Source organism: Rhinatrema bivittatum, chromosome 12 (genome assembly GCF_901001135.1).
Source record: "Rhinatrema bivittatum chromosome 12, aRhiBiv1.1, whole genome shotgun sequence".
Classification (NCBI taxonomy): Eukaryota; Metazoa; Chordata; class Amphibia; order Gymnophiona; family Rhinatrematidae; genus Rhinatrema; species Rhinatrema bivittatum.
In genome coordinates, this window is record NC_042626.1 from 40,110,473 (window position 1) to 40,128,674 (window position 18,202).

Consider the following 18,202-nt stretch of genomic DNA (forward strand, 5'->3'; position numbering starts at 1 on the left):
GTGAGCATGTGTGAGAGAGAAAGCATGTGTATGTGAGAACATGTGTGATCATATGTGTGAGAGAGTGAACATGTGTGAGAGAGAAAAAGTTTCTGCACCACCTCTTTCCCCAACTAATACACAAAAATCTCAAGGTGACTGGAAATCAAAAGTTCCCAAGTTTGGAGAGTGGGAAATATTTTTATTCATATCAGTTTGATTATTGGGTGTTTCTTGATGTGTCTGCTGTTTTGAAATATTTTATTGTTTTAGTAAATTGTAAAAATTTTTTTTGAGTTTAATTATCAGGCTTGGGAAATGTATCAATGACCCCCGCCCCCATACTTACCAAATACAATGCTGCATTCTAGCCTGGACCAAGGTCCAACAGTGTGGCCTGGCCCAGAGGCCAGGTACTAATGTTGGGCCTTTGGCTGGACCCAGACTTGACACTAAGGCCGAGTTGAGAGGCCAGGTCCCCGTGCCAGTGCCTCGGCCCGGACCAAGACCTGACACCCGTGCCTGGGTCCCAGCACCGGGATTAGCCTGAGTCCAGGTCCTTGCCTAGGCCAAAGCCCAGGTGTTGGAACCTGGCCTCCAAACTGGGCTCCAGCATCAGGCCTGGGTCCAGGCTGAGGCCTCACCATTGGGACCCAGGCCTCTGGACAAAGCCCTGGCATTGGGCCTGGATTCGGTTGTGTAGGGCCTAGGCTAAGTTCGTGGTAACCTATCGCTGCCTAGGCCTATGCACGGCCAAGGTTTGGACCAGGGCCTAGGCCTTGTTTCCAGATCCCCCCCGGACTGGGTGAATAGGGACTGGGGAGGATCCTGGCCCCGGGGGGGTTTTTTTAACAAGGGAAGCTCTGGGAAGCCACATTTCTTTTTTTTTTTTTTTTTTTTTTTACCTGTTTTTTTTGGGGGGGGTGGTTTTCAATGTTTGTTTCAGTTTTTAAAACTAAAGAAACAAAGTAAACATTACACGAAACAAAATTCATGGGGAAAAAAATCCCCAAAAGCTAAGGGGTCAATATTTAAAAACGCAGGCAGGCATCCATGTGTGGCCAATTTTAATATCAGTGCGGGCATGTGCGGGCGGGTGTTGTCTAACGTGCTCAAGGGGGGAATTTTTAAAAAATACGTGCGCCGACACAAGTAGGCCTTTCCCAGTTCCCACCCAATCCACTCCAATTAAGGAGCTGACTGGGAGTGAACTTCCCTATACCCCTTCCTACTCTGCCTCTCTTTTCATCTGTCCTCCCCAACCCCTAAAACCCCTTTCCCTACTATTTTTTTGTTATTTCGGAACTTACTTCATCTGAATAGATGAAGTAAGTCCCGCACATTGGGGTTTTCTGGTAAGGGTATATAAAAATAATATATATGTTGTTATATTTTTACCTCAGAACACTATGGGCTAGATTTTAAAAGCCCTGCGTGCCGGCGTGCCTCTTTCGTATAGGCCGCCGGTGCGTGCAAAGCCCCGGGACACGCGTAAGTCCCTGGGCTTTGTAAAAGGGGCGGGAGAGGGCGTGTCTGGGTGCATGTTGGCAGTCCGGGGGCGTGTCCTGGGGGTGTGTCCGGGGGCGTGGTGATGGTTCGGGGGGCGGGCCAGGAGGGCAGTCCCGCGGCCCCCGGCCCCCGGCATTGTGGCCTGTGCCGGGGGATGCCGAGGTGGCGCACGCAGGTTACGCCTGCTTCAAGCAGGCGTAACCTGCACAACAAAAGGTAGGGGGGGATTTAGGTAGGGCTGGGGGGTGGGGTAGATAGGGGAAGGGAGAGGAAGGTGGGGGGACACGGAGGGAACGGAGGCAGGCTGCGCGGCTCAGCGCGCGCAGGCTGCCGATTTTGCGCAGCCTTGCGCGCGCCGACCCCGGATCTTGTAAAATCCGGCGTACTTTTTAAAGATCTACCTCTATAATTTGAAGGTCCTTTCTCATGGATAACGTCTCTTTCTGAGCCAGGGAAGTGGTTAATGAGAAATTTTAAAATAAATGCGTGAGTTTTAATTGTATATGGGAGGGCTGGCGGGTGGGAGGGAGGAGGTGGCGCAAGGCTGTAAGGTTGCATTAGGGCTCCGAGTACACCACATAGCCCCCCTCCCCCACCATCATGGGGCAGATGTTGTGGAAGGGTATGAGGCAGATGGTAGGGTTCCCAGGAATCTGACAAGGTTGACAGCTTCCTAGGAAATATTCTCGCTGATGCTCTATCTGCCACTTCCCTGGGCACCCTCTACTTTTGGCCTCCTCAGTGATTTGTCCTGAGCCGTGCCTTGTGGGGAGGGACTTCTTATCCCTTGTCTCAGGCAAGAGATTGCCTTGAGCTGCCCCTGGGCTGAAAAGCAGGTGCAATAAAATTTAGACAGATTCCTAATAGTATTCTTCAAGGATTGTGATATCTTCTTTTGGACCATTATTAAAAGAAGAATGATGTTGTAGTACATGAACTTTGGAGATTATAGAGGTAATCAAACTACTCTCAGTCTGGCAAAACCCTGCAGAAAGATTTTTTTTCCACAGGTTCTGTAGTAATCACAGCAAAACTATGCCAGTAAGTTTGCTATGATGAATTGATTATTCCCCCCTGCCTCCTTCAAAAGCCTAGCCCTAGTGGTTAGAGCAGGAGGCCGAGAACCAGGAAAGCCACAGTTCATATCCTGCTTCTCCCTGTAACCTTGGGCAAGTCACTTTCCCCTCCATTGCCTCAGGTATAACTTGGATTATGTGGTCTCTTGGGCAACGGGGAAATACCTGTAACACACCTTGAGCTCATATTTGGAAAAGGTGCGTAATGAAATCTAAAGTCCAAATTTGCACTGGCTTTGTGTCTGGGTACTTTTTAAAGGCAAAACAATGTGCATAGGAGTGAATTTTCAAAGGATTTACGTGCATAAAAGTAGCAGTTTTCAAAAGTCCGTTTACACACACAAAACCCAGTTTTACGCACTTAAATTACCTCCCTCATTTTTAATATCCAAAATGTATATAGCTGCTTCCTCTCACCCGCCCCAGAAGCACCTACATACAAGTAGAAGTATGCATGTTGTTGACATAGATGTGTACCTTTTAGTTGTGTAAATGATGTGCAATATTTAAACAAACAGCATTTTACCCACAGCAGAGGCTTTCATTATTGCCCCCATAAGTCCCTGCTTCAGATGAGATTGCAAGGCTGAGGAAATTAAACATTAATATCTCAAGATTGTTACTGGCTTTCTTTAGTTTTGTTGTCATATCTGAAGAAGGGACCTATGTGGATTGCAAAACATTAACATCGTACTTTGACCAGCTAGATGGAAATGGAACTCATTTGAAATGACAGAGGAAATAACGACATTTCCCATGTAATTTTGGGTTGTTTTGAAATGAAATGATGGAAATGTAATGTCTATCATTTGTTGTTTCATGCATGCTATTTGCAAATATTGTGCAGGAAAAACAGAAAATGAAATTAAATGAAAAAAACCCCCCAAATTTAAAAAACTGACACAAAAAAAATAACACTAAAAAAAAGAAACGAAGCAAACATTTTCAGAATGTACATGCCTAATAACTCAGGAACATTCATTATGGCTATCCTACAAGCCAGTCCTGGCTAACGGGGTTATTTTCTAAAGACTTATCACACGCGATATGGCCGTATCGCATGCGATAAGCCTCTATCGCACGTGAAAAGGCCCTTTTCGCATGTGATGGCATGCAAAATCGATTCGGGGCAGCGGGGGAGGGGAGTCGGCGGTGTCTTCGCTGGCAGCGATAATGTTACTAACATTATCGTCACCAGTAGCACGCTGAATAGCACCACCTTTCACGGTGGCGCTATTCGGTGCAAAAGCTGGCAGCGAAGACACCGGGGTGGTGCGAAGGCTGCCGGCTTTCGCAGGCCCGTCTTCCTCCCCCCCCCCCCCCACTCCCTGTTTTCGCTGGATTCATCATTCAGCAATGAATGATGAATCCAGGCCTAAGTTTGGGAATTGCCATCTAAGAAAATCCTATATTTTGATCATGACTTGCAGAGAATAAGCCATAAGAGAGGAAATGTCCAAACCGTCTGCACTGGGGCAAGATCGGTGGGTACTTTCCACCCGTGGAAGTTACACCAATTTCCAAAGCACAAGTAGATGCGTCCTTTTGCTTTGCAGTGTGCCACAGGTACTTTGACATTTGCTCCTGCTTTATCTGCGAGTATTTTTTCCATGGATTATAACTCGCAAGAAATTGAAAATGCAATCTGTTGTTGCCATTCCTCGACCTAAACCTGCCCCTAGGAATGCTTCCTCTACACCGTTACAACAAACAGACGTTCAGCTGCCACGAGGGAGGGAAGCTTTCCGACAGATGATTGACGCAGGCAAAATGCTTTTTACCTGCCTAAATCACTTTGAAAACTGCCCATTCAAAATCAAATTTATGAGAGATTTCCTAACCATGAATTCAGAGAGGAACCTGCAACTTGGTGTTGGTAATGTGACACTCTCGGTCAGATTTAGAAAAGGGTTTTTATTTATTTATCTCAACAAGAACAAATGGGGGGGGAACTCTTTTTAGTCACACTCTCCTTCGTTTTTCCGTTGAAGAAATTGCTAGCGGTAAGGAGAGCAGCAGCACTGGCAATTCAGACTGCAGACTACAATGCTCAGGAAGTAAAGTACCAGGACATCTCTTGTACAATATATAAGGTAGTAGCTTTTTCATTATTTTGTGAATTGATTGCATTAAAGCATTTTATGCCTCTCTCTTTGTATTTGCTTTAAAAATCTAAAAAGCCATTATTTTTTTTTTGTCATCAGGAATAGGAAAACAGCAAGCAATTTGATGCTCTGGTGTGGCTTATAAGCACAAGGGCTCCTGACAGCTGCATAATGGCATATTCCATAGAGAGTGACTTTTGTTGTGTACTGCACAGTTTTAAAAATTTTTCATGCTTAGTTAACACATCAACAAGGAAACAACAGTGGGCTTGCAGAAGCCTAAAATAGATTCTTTGGCAGTTTCAGCTCTCTTTCTCATACAAAAGAAACCCCAAAACAAAAACAAAGACAGAAAAAAAGCAAAATCTATGTACAATGTCTATTTGCATTGCCTTATCAGTATCTTTGTGGCTAATTCACCACTGAAGTTTAAAGCCCTTGACCTCCTTGACCTCAGGTTGTCTCTGGTAAGTAATATGCACAGGCATTCTAAGGCAGTCAAGTCTTTGGAAAGTACAGGCAGTGAAGATGATGTGGGAGGAGACCTCACTGTCCATTTCTTGTTGGAAGGAGAATGTCTAGCTCCCAGAGGCACTTATGTGCTTAACGGTTCAATTTACGTAGTTTTAGCTGTTTCTTTTTCCATTCTTCTTTAACTTGATAAGGCATTTTCTGACGAAGAAGGCTGAAGATCTGTGCTTGGTTCTGCCAGTGACTTTGGTGCTTTGTCATCAGGATCTGCCTTCTTCTTTGTTGATCGTGGCTCCTCCTCCTCCTGTTCTTCCTCCCCCTCCTGTTCTTCCTCATCTTCCTCCTGACCCTCTACTGTTTCCATTTCTTGGGTCTCAACCAGGCCTTTCAGCTTCTCTTCTGCCTCGATCTCTTCTGACGTAGGGATGGAGTTTTTCTTCGGGCGGCCTTTCGGCTTCGTGGGAGCTTCCTGCCCACCTTTCAGTACCTGAAGGAAACAAAATTGAAACAATGTGACCGATGCTAATGAAGGCACACTGTTACGAAATATAATGAATGCAACGTGGATAGATTTTTTTTTTTTGGGGGGGGTATATTATGGCTTAAGGCATTTATTTTGCACGGTCCAAGTTTTTTTTTTTTTAGCTATTTCCTTCATTCTATTTTCTTTCAATTGTTTGCCTGGCAGTATGCATAGTTTCTGAGCAGTGGTACAGACTATCCAATTAATACCACACAAGCACCTGCCAACTAGCAAGAAACGGCTTCTGGTTTCCTCTTTGTGACTTCACTTCAAAGACCAACTGTATCTAGCTTATTGCTTTAACAACTAAATTCACTTCCTGCTTTATTAATTAAGGATTGCATAATAAGACCAAGATAAATTATTCTCAGAATTTCATGACATAATTAAATACAGCTATGTTGAATTTTAATTAAATACACTCTGGGCGCGTGCTGTGTGCATAAACCAGTAACTTGCCACACAGCAGTATAGCACCCCATAATTTGGTCAAGGAAATGAGTTCCAGTTCTTTCCATGCCAGAGAAATAACAGCTGTGCTCTAATCTACTTATAAACTGGAGGGGAAAATCAATAGGCCTAATAGGCACTGAGAATTCTAAATTGTGATGAAGTCAAATGCAAAGTGAGCATTTAAAGCTAACTTTTCTGATCAGTTACATGGCCAACAGCTGGTCTGTCGGCCATGTAAGATAAAGTGTCTTAAACTCTGCAAATAAAAACAAAAAACATTCACACACGTGAAAAGCAGATTTTTATATTTCTTTTTTTGAGCCATTTCAGAAATCTACTTAATAGCTCACAAGAAATGTTGTAATCCTCCAAAATCACTGGCCATATATATGGGCATAATTTAATGGGGAAACATGGTTTTAGCAAAGGAAGGTCTTGCCCTACCAATCTATTAGATCTTTTGAAGATGTAAATAAATATGTAGATAAAGGTGAGCCAGTTGATATAGTGAACCTAGATTTTCAGAACGCATTTGTGAATAGGTTATTTACTCTTTTCAATAATAGAAGGACTAGGGGGCACTCCATGAAGTTAGCAAATAGCACATTTAAAACTAAATGGAAAACATTCTTTTTCACTCAACACACAATTAAGCTCTGGAATTTGTTGCCAGAGGATGTGGTTAGTGCAGTTAGTGTAGATGAGTTTAAAAAAGGTTTGGATAAGTTCTTGGAGGAGAAGTCCATTAACTGCTATTAATCAAGTTGACTTAGGGAATGGCCTCTGCTATTACTGGCATCAGTAGCATGGGATCTACTAAGTGTGTGGGTACTTGCCAGGTACTTGTAGCCTGGATTGGCCACTGTTGGAAACCAGGATGCTGGGCTTGATGGACCCTTGGTCTGACTCAGTATGGCAATCTCTTATGTTCTTATGTTCAAAGTCCCCCATAAAAGTCTTCTCAGGAAATTAAAAAGTCATGGGATAGAAGACAATTTCCTATTGTAGATTGGATGCTGGTTAAAAACAGGAAACAGAGGATAGGACTAAATGGTCAGTTTTCCAAATGAAGAAAGGTCATTAGTGGAGTAGCACCGGGATCAGTACTAAGACCTGTGCTATTTAACATATTCATAAATGATCTGATAAATGGTTATAAAATGTGAAGTGTTCAAATTTGCAGATGACACAAAATTATTAGAAGTTGTTAAAACAGCTGTAGATTGTAAGGAATTGCAGGAGGACCTTGGGAGTGGGCATTTGAATGGAAAATGAAATCTAATGTGGAAAAGTGCAATGTTATGTAAATAGGAAAAAATAATCCCAACTACAAGAACACAATGCTGGGTTCTGTACTGAGAGTCGTCACCCAGGAAAAGGACCTTGAAGTCCTCGTGGACAATAGATGGAAATCCTCAGCTCAGTGTGCAGTGGTGATCAAAAAAGCAAATAGAATGTTAGGAATGAGCCAAAAAGGCCATGGAGAATAAAACAGAAAATGTCATACTGCATCTTAGAGATGTGAATCGGAACCAGAATCGGTTCGGATTCCGGTTCCGATTCACATGTGGGGTTTTTTTCATCGGGCCCGATCGCGGTTTTGTTTATTGGCTGCGCCCAAGCCAATAAACAAAAAACCCACCCCAATCCTTTAAAACTAATCCATTTGCTTCCCCCACCCTCCCGACCCCCCCCAAAAAAACATTTTACAGGTACCTGGTGGTCCAGTGGGGGACCCAGGAGCGATCTCCCGCTCTTGGGCCGTCGGCTGCCACTAATCAAAATGGCGCCGATGGCCTTTGCCCTTCCCATGTGACAGGGTATCCGTGCCATTGGCCACCCCCTGTCACATGGAGGGAGCACTGGATGGCCGGCACCATCTTATAAGAGAACCCCCACGATCAATATCATGGGGTTTTCCTATTGTTTCGGGGGAGTCCCCGATTTCTGACTATTTTGAAAATATCGACGCTATTTTCAATCGTCCGAAGCCCGATTCACATCCCTATATCGATCCATGGTTCAATCACATCTTTATTGTGTGCAGTTCTGGTCACCTCATCTCAAAAAGGACATGGCAGAACTAGAAAAGGTGCAGAGGAGAGCAACAAAAATAATAAAGGGACTGGAACGGCTCTCCTACAATAAGAGGCTATTACGGGTCAGGGCTCTTCAGCTGGGAGAAGAGTCAGCTGAGAGGGAACATGATAGAAGTTTATAAAGTGGCAGGTAAATAAAAGATGGTTATCTGCTCTGTCAAATAATACTAAAACAAGGCAACGCTCCATGAATCTAACAACCAGCAAAATTAAAACAAATCATGGAAAGTAGTTTTTCACTCAGTGGACATTACAATCAAGTTGCCAGAGGACAATGTTAAGTGGATTGGCAAAACAGTATTTAAAAGAGATTTGGACACGTTCCTGGAGGAAAAATCCATAAACATTATTAGCCAGGCATACTAAAGAAAGCTATTGCTATCCCAGGAAGAAAGTAACAGGAAATAAATCTGCTTTATGGGATCTGCTGAATACTTGTCACCTGGATTGGCCACTGTTGGAGACAGGATGCTAGACTCGATGGACCTTGGTCTGATCCAGCATGGCATTTCTCATGTTCCTATATTTGTTGTCATGCAGGATATTCAAGTTTCCTTCTGGATTCTCAGTGCTTTAATATGGCTGGAGCGATGGGCATAAAAAGACGGCACTAACAGCCCCTAAGAAGGACGGCTAGAAAGAGCTCCTTAGTTAGGAAGGAGGAAGCTCTGGAGAGAGCTTTATTCTACTTTCTAGCCAGGGAAGATGGTCATTGTTGTGGCTGGTCTGGATTATACAAGGATAGGGTAGAAATTAAATAAAACAAGACCTGAAGATAACAAATGAAGACCCTATGGCACTGTATCTCAGAATGGTATTGGGGTTGGGTAGTTTCACTCTGAAGACCATCTAACAGTGGAATATCACACTGTATTTTTTTCTCTCCTCCACAAGTGGAAAGCAGCAATCATGGGCAGTAAATGTTTCATAGCCATCATCTGTTTGATAATGAGAGACAAAATGAAGGAGGAATAATTGATCTTGGATTCCCTGGCACAGTTTCTGCACAAAGCAGGAGCAGAACTGGGTAATTTGGCAAACTAACTCAGGACTGTTCGGGGGGAGGGGGGGGGGTTAAGTGGTTTGTCCTACTTACCATTTTCTTCCACTTCATTCGACGATTTTGGTACCAGGTCTTTACTTGAAGTTGGGTCAATCCCAGTGACTGAGCCAAGTCCAGCCTGAAGAGAATAGGAATCTGTGGGTCAGTGTGAAAGGGAGATAATCTAGAGCAGTGACTCTCAAACCAATCCTCAGAGACCAACCTGCCATTCTGGCTTTCAGGATGTTCAGAATGAAGATGCATGAGATATATTTGCATACACTACTTTTGTTTTATGCAAATGTCTTCGTGCATATCCATTGTGGATATCTTGAAAAGCAGACCTGCTTGCAGCACTCAAGGACCACAGCTGGCTAACCCTGTTGTAGTGAATGTTGTTTTTTTATCTTTGTTTTTAATATTGTTTGATGAGGTCCATATTCAAAAGCCATTTAGATGGATAGTGTAATAGTTATCCATCTAAATGGCTTGTCTGGCTATATTGAGCCCTTATCCGGCTAAGATGGGGGTGTTCCAGGGGCGGGCAGGAGGCATTCTGGGGAGGAGCAGAGTTAAACTCATAAGTTGATTGGTTAACTTTAAGTTAGCTGGGTATATTCAGTAGCACAGTATAACCGGATAACTAGCACAGCCACACAGTGACTGAATAAGAACCTCGTAATGTTTGTCTTAATTTTGTAACTGTTTTGTAACTTTCTGATATTGTATACTGCTTTGATGACTGATCGATTAGTGGTCAATCATATTAAATAAATAATAATAATAATTAGAAAGTGATGGATGAATTTTAAAAGCATTGCTTGCATTAAAAGGCCCATATATGCAGATATATGGTCCAAGGGTGAGCAATGCATATTTTAAAAGCCACAAATTATGCATGTATATGTGCATGGAAATCTTTGATATATTTGAATATCTCATCCCCCCATCCACAGTAAACATGCCTACATCTCCAAGTCCATCTCCATATGCTCTAGAATGAAGACCACTGACCACTCTAGTAGCCATACCCCAGACCAACTCCTGAATCTACCTTCCTCCAATCCCATCTCATGAACTCTTATTCCAAAGCCTCCCTTCCATTGAAAAGGCTCACCTCCTGTGCTTGGAAATCTTTGAGATATTTGAATATCTCCATCATATCTCCCTTGTCTCGTCCCCCCATCCAGAGTACACATGCCTAGATCTCCAAGTCCATCCTCATATGCTCTAGAATGAAGACCACTGACTACTCTAGCAGCCATCCCCAGACCAACTCTTTGTTGTCCACATCCTTCTGAAGGTGCATATCACAGGTTTATGCACCAGACAATGCAAAACCTTGTGAAAGCAAGAAACTTTTAAACTGAACAAGTTTGCCTGTTCAAGCGTTTAGTCAATCAAGAAGCATTGTTTCCAGATCCAAGTGATATCATTGGGCAACTGGACTGAGCTAAGATGGCATGAGATCTTTTCCTCTTCTTGCAAAGTGATGTTTGCTGTTCACACAGCGAGAGTAAAGTGGGGTTTTAACAAATTCATGTGCAACATCATCTGGTTGCTGGAGTTAAAAGGGTTCACCAATTATTCCAAGTCCAAAGTGATCCTGATGCCTCAATTAGAGTTCATAGGGGCCTTTCACACCCTTCCTCTCTCAATGTCAGGGTTGGCTGGGGGCTACAAAAGGCACTGGTCCATCATGAATGCCCTGTGGAGTGCTCCTTTGAAATACTGTGTCTTGAGCCAGGACTCGCAGAATGTTAGTAGGCTGAGCGTATAGATATCTTGTGGGGCTTTAGAGGAGCTATTGCTGGGGTTGGGGTGATGTGGAAGGGTTTGTTTTATTGCTGATAGGAAAAGGAATTTGACTGGGAGAAAATGTTATTTTTTTAATTGTGTGGTATGCCCTGTCTTTTTCCCTAGTGTGAGTAGGGGATGGGGCAGCTTTGAATTAGGGATTTTTAATTATTATTACATTGGTTATATTACAATGTTTTGATGTACTGTTTCGCTAATGTACTGCATTACTTTTATGGAGTACTGTATTGCTTTTTATGATGTAAACGACGTTGGGTCCCCTTTTTGGGGGCAAGGCAGAAATATTAACCTGAGCCCAGAACTGAACTGGATCAGCTTTGTACCTAAAAGTTAGTCATCACTTGACATCTTACTATTCTGCTATCATAGCTAGTCAATCTAATGTAATCTTTATTTTCATGATAATGAAGTTATTGAAGTGTACACGGACAGATAGCATGGGTAAGATGTTAACTTCTTTCCACTGAGGTTATTACACTCACACTGAAAAAATGATGTGTATAATATACTATTCTTTTCCTGACAAACTGACAATCTTATTTGGGGGCTCCCAAAACTGTCCTGGTCACCCCATAGGATATCTCAAATGAATATGCCTGAGATAAATTTGCATATACTGGTTCTTCAATGTATGAAAATTCATCTCATGTATAGTTATTAAGGATATTTTGAAAATCAGACTGGCTGTAAGGTTACCAGGACATTTATAAGAAGCCCTGATCTACATTTGAAGCCAAGGGGGTTCAGTCACTTGCTTACGATTACATAATAAATGAAGAGGGCAGTTTAGAGACTTAATCACAGGTTTCACTGGTTAGTGCTCCACCTCTAACAGGGGAATGTATTGAACCCCATTGCACGATATTCCGCCCACGCCACCTTGAGCTTAATCAGGGTCACCTGTGTTTCTCACCTGTAAGATTACTGGGTACACAGTAACCCAATGTTTGTTGCTTGTTCAGATATGACTAAGCTCACAACACAAGCAGAAAATGGTTCAGTAGTGCCAATGTTTTCTCTGATCACTAGATCACACCAGTTTTCTGTGGGTCCTCTCACCTGTCTGGGGTTGAGAGATATTTCTGCTTCTGGAACTTCTTCTCCAGACCCATGAGCTGAAGCTCCGTGAAGATGGTCCTGCTGCGCCGTGGCTTTTTCAGTCGGGGCACTGGCTGCTCGGTCTCTGACTCGCTGCTGGCCTGTGCCTCGCTGGCAGGAGTCTCCGAACGGGTGGCTCCAGGGGACAGTTGAGGAGATGGAACTGGCATTAGGTGGGTTGTGGTAGCTCCTGGCACCAACTGAGAGACCACGGTTGGCTGTCTGGTGACCACGGAGATGAACGGGTAAGCCCTGAGAGATGATCCTGATGGGGAAACAAGGATGCAAGAAAATCAGTCAGTGGAAAGAAAAGTGCCAGATTCAGGGGGATTGGACTGTTCCATTCTCCATCACCCCTTTCTGTTTCTCTCATTATTTCTTTTCTCCTAGTTTAGTCCTCATTCTCTCTTTCTTGGTACTTGTAGTAGAGAAAAAGTCAGAGACTTTTCAAATGCCACAATGTTAAACTGGGGAAGATGCAGAGGAAGATGAAGTGTAGCCTAATGACCGTGACCCCCTAGAATGAAGGACTTATTCTCACTCAGGGATGAGTCATTTTGGGACAGATGTTAGTTTTTCAGGAAAAAGCAGGGCAGGGAGAAAGAAGTGACAAATGTTATCTAGTTCATACAGTTTTTGAAATGGTGCATTCTTTGCCAAAGTATTTAGGGACCAATTTTCAGTAGCCTGTCTATATGCAAAGCCCATGGGTAGTTTTGAATCTGTGGTCCTGGTAAACAATTTTCAGGGAAAGCCACGTGTATAGGTATTTTTGTTTTCTTCTAGAAAATGTGCTTAAGCAGGTACTCAGTGACATGGCACCCACAAACTTTGCATCTCCTTTTGCTGTGGGCAGAAAAGCAATAGGTTCAGATCTGAAAATTCCATTCTGTGCACATTCTTTATTCCCCTACCCCTTTATAATGCAGCTAAAAGTATGTACCTTGCGACCCCTACACATAATGGTGAATTTTAAAAGCCCAAAGTCGGGAGATAGGGGCACGTCAGGCTTGTGCGTGCTGAGAAGATTTTAAAAGCCACCCAGATGTGTGTGTCTCCCCCTGCGCACACATCTCAAACATTTTCAAAAAGGTGGCGGGGCCTGGTCTGGGTGGGATATGGGCATTTTGGGATGTGGCCAATAAATGTGCATGGAAATACTTACGCGCCAGGGCGTGTGCCCAGGTTCAGTGGCATGTAAGTTTACTTCTGCCAGGAACAAGGTATAAGTTAAAAAAAAATAAACAGAACAATTTCTCAGGGGTTTAAAGGGTCTGGAGTAACTGGGGGGGAGAGCGGACTATAAACCCAGGGGGAGTTTGGAGGACCGAGCTCTTAACTGGGTGAACTGGTGAAACTGGCAATGACATGGACGCACACCACTTTTAAAATTCCCCGACTTACATGATAGAAGCAGGGTTTATGCACATAGGTGTGCGCGGTCAGGCTAGCTTATACGTTCACACATACGCGCACAAGTTATAAAATAGCTGCGTATCTGGCAGCGCGCCGACACACACACGTGCCAATGTGACCCACATGCTAGTTTGATAGTTACCATCCCCCTTTTTAGCTGTTCTTAGGAAGGCAGTTTTCAGATAGGTCAATAGCTTTGAAAATTGCCATTTTAGTTTCTTGCAACTTCTGTAAGGGATAAAAACTTCACTGGAAAAATTATACCAAAAAAAAAAAAACAACCCCACACACATTGCAGAGCTTCTATTTGATTCTCAAACTTAGGGCCTGATTTTCAAGGTCATTTTCAAAGGAGTTATGATACTATCGTAGCAATTTTCAAAAGCCAATTATATATGTAAAGAGTACTTACGCATGTAAAACCTATTGACAGTTCAATAGCATTTATTGTAGCAGTTTTACATGGGTAAAGTGCATTTATACATGTAAAACCCAGTTTTAAGCATGTAAATCCTTTTGAAACCTACCCCATAGGGTAACTCCTTTGAAAATTCACCTGTAAGTGCTTTGGGACAATAGTCCCACAGCCATTTCTGTAGAACATTCTGCTTGCACAGGTTTTCTCATGGACATTTTTTCCCCTTTCTGAAGCTATAGAGAAATGAAATCCTTAGGTACCAGATGCACTGTTTGTGCAAGCAAACCTGCTTGTAGGTTTTTAGCATTTTGCTTGTCGCTCTCGTTTAACCTGAACCTTACACTGGCCCTTAATACCTTACATGCTTTCCCCCTGCAACTTATTTTACCATTTCTGTTTATGCTTCTCAAAATCTCTCTTTAAAATGACTGAATGGTACTTATGTGAGACTGAACACACTTTATTTATCCCTTTCTTTTTCCCACTCTGTTACATGTATAATTTCTCTTTCTAAATTGTTTCTTTTTCTTTCTTCCCTACCTCTCTCATCGACTCTAAACAGTTTTCTGGTGCTAGGTCATTTTGGTTCAAATGCACTAAGTATTCTTCCCAAAGACACAACATGGGAAATACTGTTTAGTACATGTGGGAGAAACTCCTTCACACATTTGGTGCAAAGATCTTTAAGTTGCATTTTTGTGTCTAGCCTAAAACCTCTTCCCCACATCTGTCCAAAACGCTAGAACACCCACGGCTTTTTGTAGATTTGCATCCCTGTGAGATAAAAGTGGTGCACAATTACGTTCCTATCACCTAATGCCATTTTTAACTATCAGCCCAATTTATAAGCCCAGTTGAACCTGTCTGAGCTTGAGCAGTGAGCTTTAATGATGATACTCATCAGGTAGATGAGCCCAGTAATGATGGTGCTTGATTTGCAATTACAGCACGTCAAGTGAGTTCAGAAGGAGCTCAGAATACAGAACCAACTATGTTTAAACAGCTGCAAAATATGTTATTCTTTTGGACATATTTCTTACCTTTTTTTTTCACTATTTATCCATGTTGCAATAAAATACTTCATAGATTGTGTACTTATAATTATACACTTTGAGGTGTGTTCAGCAATACTCAGCCTGAAGCTTTGTCCCTAACACACCCAGATGTACACAATTACACTACAATTTACACCCTGTCATGTCTTGGTGCTTAATTATAAACCTCACAAGATGTTGGAAGTGAAATTCCAGGTAGTTGCACTGTGGACTTTATTTCAACAACAGAGAGCTTGCAAGCCAGAATACTCAAATCACGTCCAACAATTCTGCAATTGAGAAACTTTGGGGATGTTTCCCTAGAACCATTTCTTAAGCTAATAGAAAGTCATTCTAGAGACTCCCGCCCAATTAAAGCTTCTTCTCAAGCTGTCAAGGGCTGGGAGTGCCTGTTCCAGCTGCTGGGGTGGAAGGAGAGCCATGTCCTGCTCTTCCATGTGGTTGTCCGAAAAAATCACAAGAAAAAGAGGGAGTTCTTGAGGGATGTGCTTTCTGAAATATTTGGTCTCTTAGGGTGGGAAATTAGAAAATATTGCAAGCTATGCTGCATATAATGACTTTGTGATTGAAACTGGAAAAGTAGGTTTTTAGGGAAAAAAAATCTTGATAGTTTGTAGGACAATCAAAGTTTTTCTATGCAATGTTTGTAGCATTCTAATTAAAGAACTAAAGAAGTATTAAAATAGAACTACAGAATTACTAAAATTCGCCTTAGCTTACTCACTGTACATCTGATGTAGACTAGGAAGGGCATACACGAGACTTTGTGCAAAACGGGATTAATCGCTTGGGCTTCTGCAGCCCATCAATGGATTTACAGTGCCCTGAGTGACATTTCTGAATCATTCTTATATTATTTTCTTACTTCCACAGCAGCACAAGACACTCCATGCTGGGTCAGACCAATGGTCCATCGAGCCCAGCATCTTGTCTTCGGCAGTGCCCAATCCAAGTCGCTTGGAAGTATCCAGCAGATCCTAATGGGGATATCCCTTTCCTATTGCTCACACCCAAAAATAAGAGATAGTGATTCCTAGATCTACCTGGTTAATTGTTAATGGAACTGTCTTCCAAGGAACTTGTCCAAGACTTATTTAAACACAGCTATCCTATTAACATTAACCACATCCTACAGCAACAAATTCCACAACTAATTGTGTATTGAAATGTCCCCTAGTACTACTACCATTTGAAAAGCTAAATAACAATTCCCTATTAACTTGTTCCACAGTGTACACCACTCATGATCTCATAAACCTCTGTCATATCCCCTCTCAGTTGTCTTTTCTCCAAGCTGAAGAGCCCTAAACCTGTTCAGCCTTTCTTTATAAGGGAGCCGTTCCATCCCCGTTATCACTTCTGTTGCCCTTCTCTCTACCTTTTCTAATGCTGCTGTATGTTTTTTTGAGATAGGGGTGATCAGAACTGCACACCATATTCCAGGTCCGGTCACATCATAGATCTGTACAGATCTTTAACCCCAGAAACTCACAGAAATTCCAGACTACATTGTAACCTAGAGGAAGGTTTAAAAATGATCCCTTATGTATCCAAGTCTGCAACTGTGAAAATAATTTCTTACAAATGCCTAAATTACTAGATCAGTGCTTTTCCCTAGTTTGTAGCTATTGCCTCAGATCTATGTGCTTGTCCTCTTAAAACTTGTCCAGTGTACTTTTGATTGGGTTTAGAGGTTTCTCTTCAGATTGAATAAACCAGAATAGCATGCACAGCTTCTTTATTGGCTTGGATCCAAATACAGGCTTTGAACCACAAGCTAAGGCCAGCTTGACCGTTTGGTTAAGACTGAGAGCTCAGTCAATATTGGGGAGGTTAATATCCTACTACCCAAACTCACTGGGGACACAATGATTTAATAACCTTGGCCAAAACAGGAAGATTAAGCACCCGGCAAAAAAAAGAATTTACTGTTGCAGCTGTAAGTGCCTCTGCAGGCAAAATGTTAAACAATTTCATTCCCTTTGCATAGAGCATCCCTTCTTCTCAAGACCATTGCTGCTCATTTGCATATTTGAATGGGTGGCTGAATTGTTCGGGAGAAAATAATTTGTTTTGAGGGGAGAAAAGATTTTAATGATGTAAATTCTTATTTGACAGGATAATTTTGCAGCACTATTAGCCATGGTTAAATTATTTCAAATGCAATTAAAACTATACAAATGACAGCATCAGCAGCACTCCTACTAAGATTTAACAGATGCTTTCATTAATCAAAGGTTTTTTTGAGCCCTGGTTGTCTTGGCTTGATGTATCTCTCACAGAATACCTCCAACATAGGCTCAACCTAAATGAAAAAAACAAAAAAATACAAAACAAACCTCACAGAGAGACAGAAATATAATTATATGTGCAGTTCGATTGCTGCTGGCCATGGCAGAGCTGTGTCTCCCTTCTAGGCAAAAGCAATTAATTCTGTTTTGGAAAGAAAGGAGTTGATTTATGGATCAGTTTTTTTTTATTTTTGGCACACTGGTTCAACCAGGAGGCAAAATGATATTTGCTTTAAGTGCTTTTCAATAAAAGTAAGATGCATCTATTAAAGAAGACAATCTGGAATGGCACCTAATGCAAGAACGAATAGGTGGCTAGAGCCACCAAGAATTTTTTTTTTTTTTTTAATAGCAAGCAGAATGTGTTTTTCACATTATTGAGAACTTAATTCTGAAAAGCAGTGTGGCCTTAAATTGAGTCCTGCTCAGAAGGAAGGATCTCCTGAGGCCCCTAAGCCACCTCAGAACAGCATGGTTTTTATGCCTTCCTTAAGGCCATTGATAATAATAATATGAAAAGGTTTTTATTGGTTTTTTAATCCAAGAACTTACAATATGGGCAACAAGGGCGTGACTCTGAACCCCCGTCACCAACACGCCCAATAAAACAACAATACTGTCCAACCCCAGAAACCCCCTCCACACCCCACCCCTCCCCTCAGAACTAAACCACATAATTACGTTGTGCGTATAATGAAAGATATGTTAAGGAGAGACACGAAATAAAGTTCACAGCATGGTTCGTCCCATGTAGTGTCCCAAGTCAATCATTCAAAATTAAGCTCCTTGAATGGTGTGGTAAGGCTTGCAAATAATCCTCCCAAATATCAAGAAATCTACGACGCTTCA

General features: G+C 42.3%; 1 protein-coding gene and 1 long non-coding RNA gene across 2 annotated transcripts in view; one reads left to right on the forward strand and one right to left on the reverse strand.

Annotated features, from left to right (window-relative positions):
- The window catches only part of LOC115074306, a 175,093-nt gene that overhangs the window by 85,608 nt on the left and 71,283 nt on the right, over window positions 1-18,202 (forward strand). The window lies entirely within an intron of this gene.
- BARX2 (BARX homeobox 2) overlaps window positions 3,940-18,202 on the reverse strand; it is a 53,627-nt gene continuing 39,364 nt past the window's right edge. The window contains exons 2-4 of the mRNA XM_029573627.1: window positions 12,135-12,438; window positions 9,312-9,396; window positions 3,940-5,627 (exon numbers count right to left, since the gene is read on the reverse strand). Of these exons, the coding sequence (XP_029429487.1) occupies window positions 5,322-5,627; window positions 9,312-9,396; window positions 12,135-12,438 (695 nt within the window). The 3' untranslated portion in view covers window positions 3,940-5,321. The remainder of the gene's footprint in view (window positions 5,628-9,311; window positions 9,397-12,134; window positions 12,439-18,202) is intronic.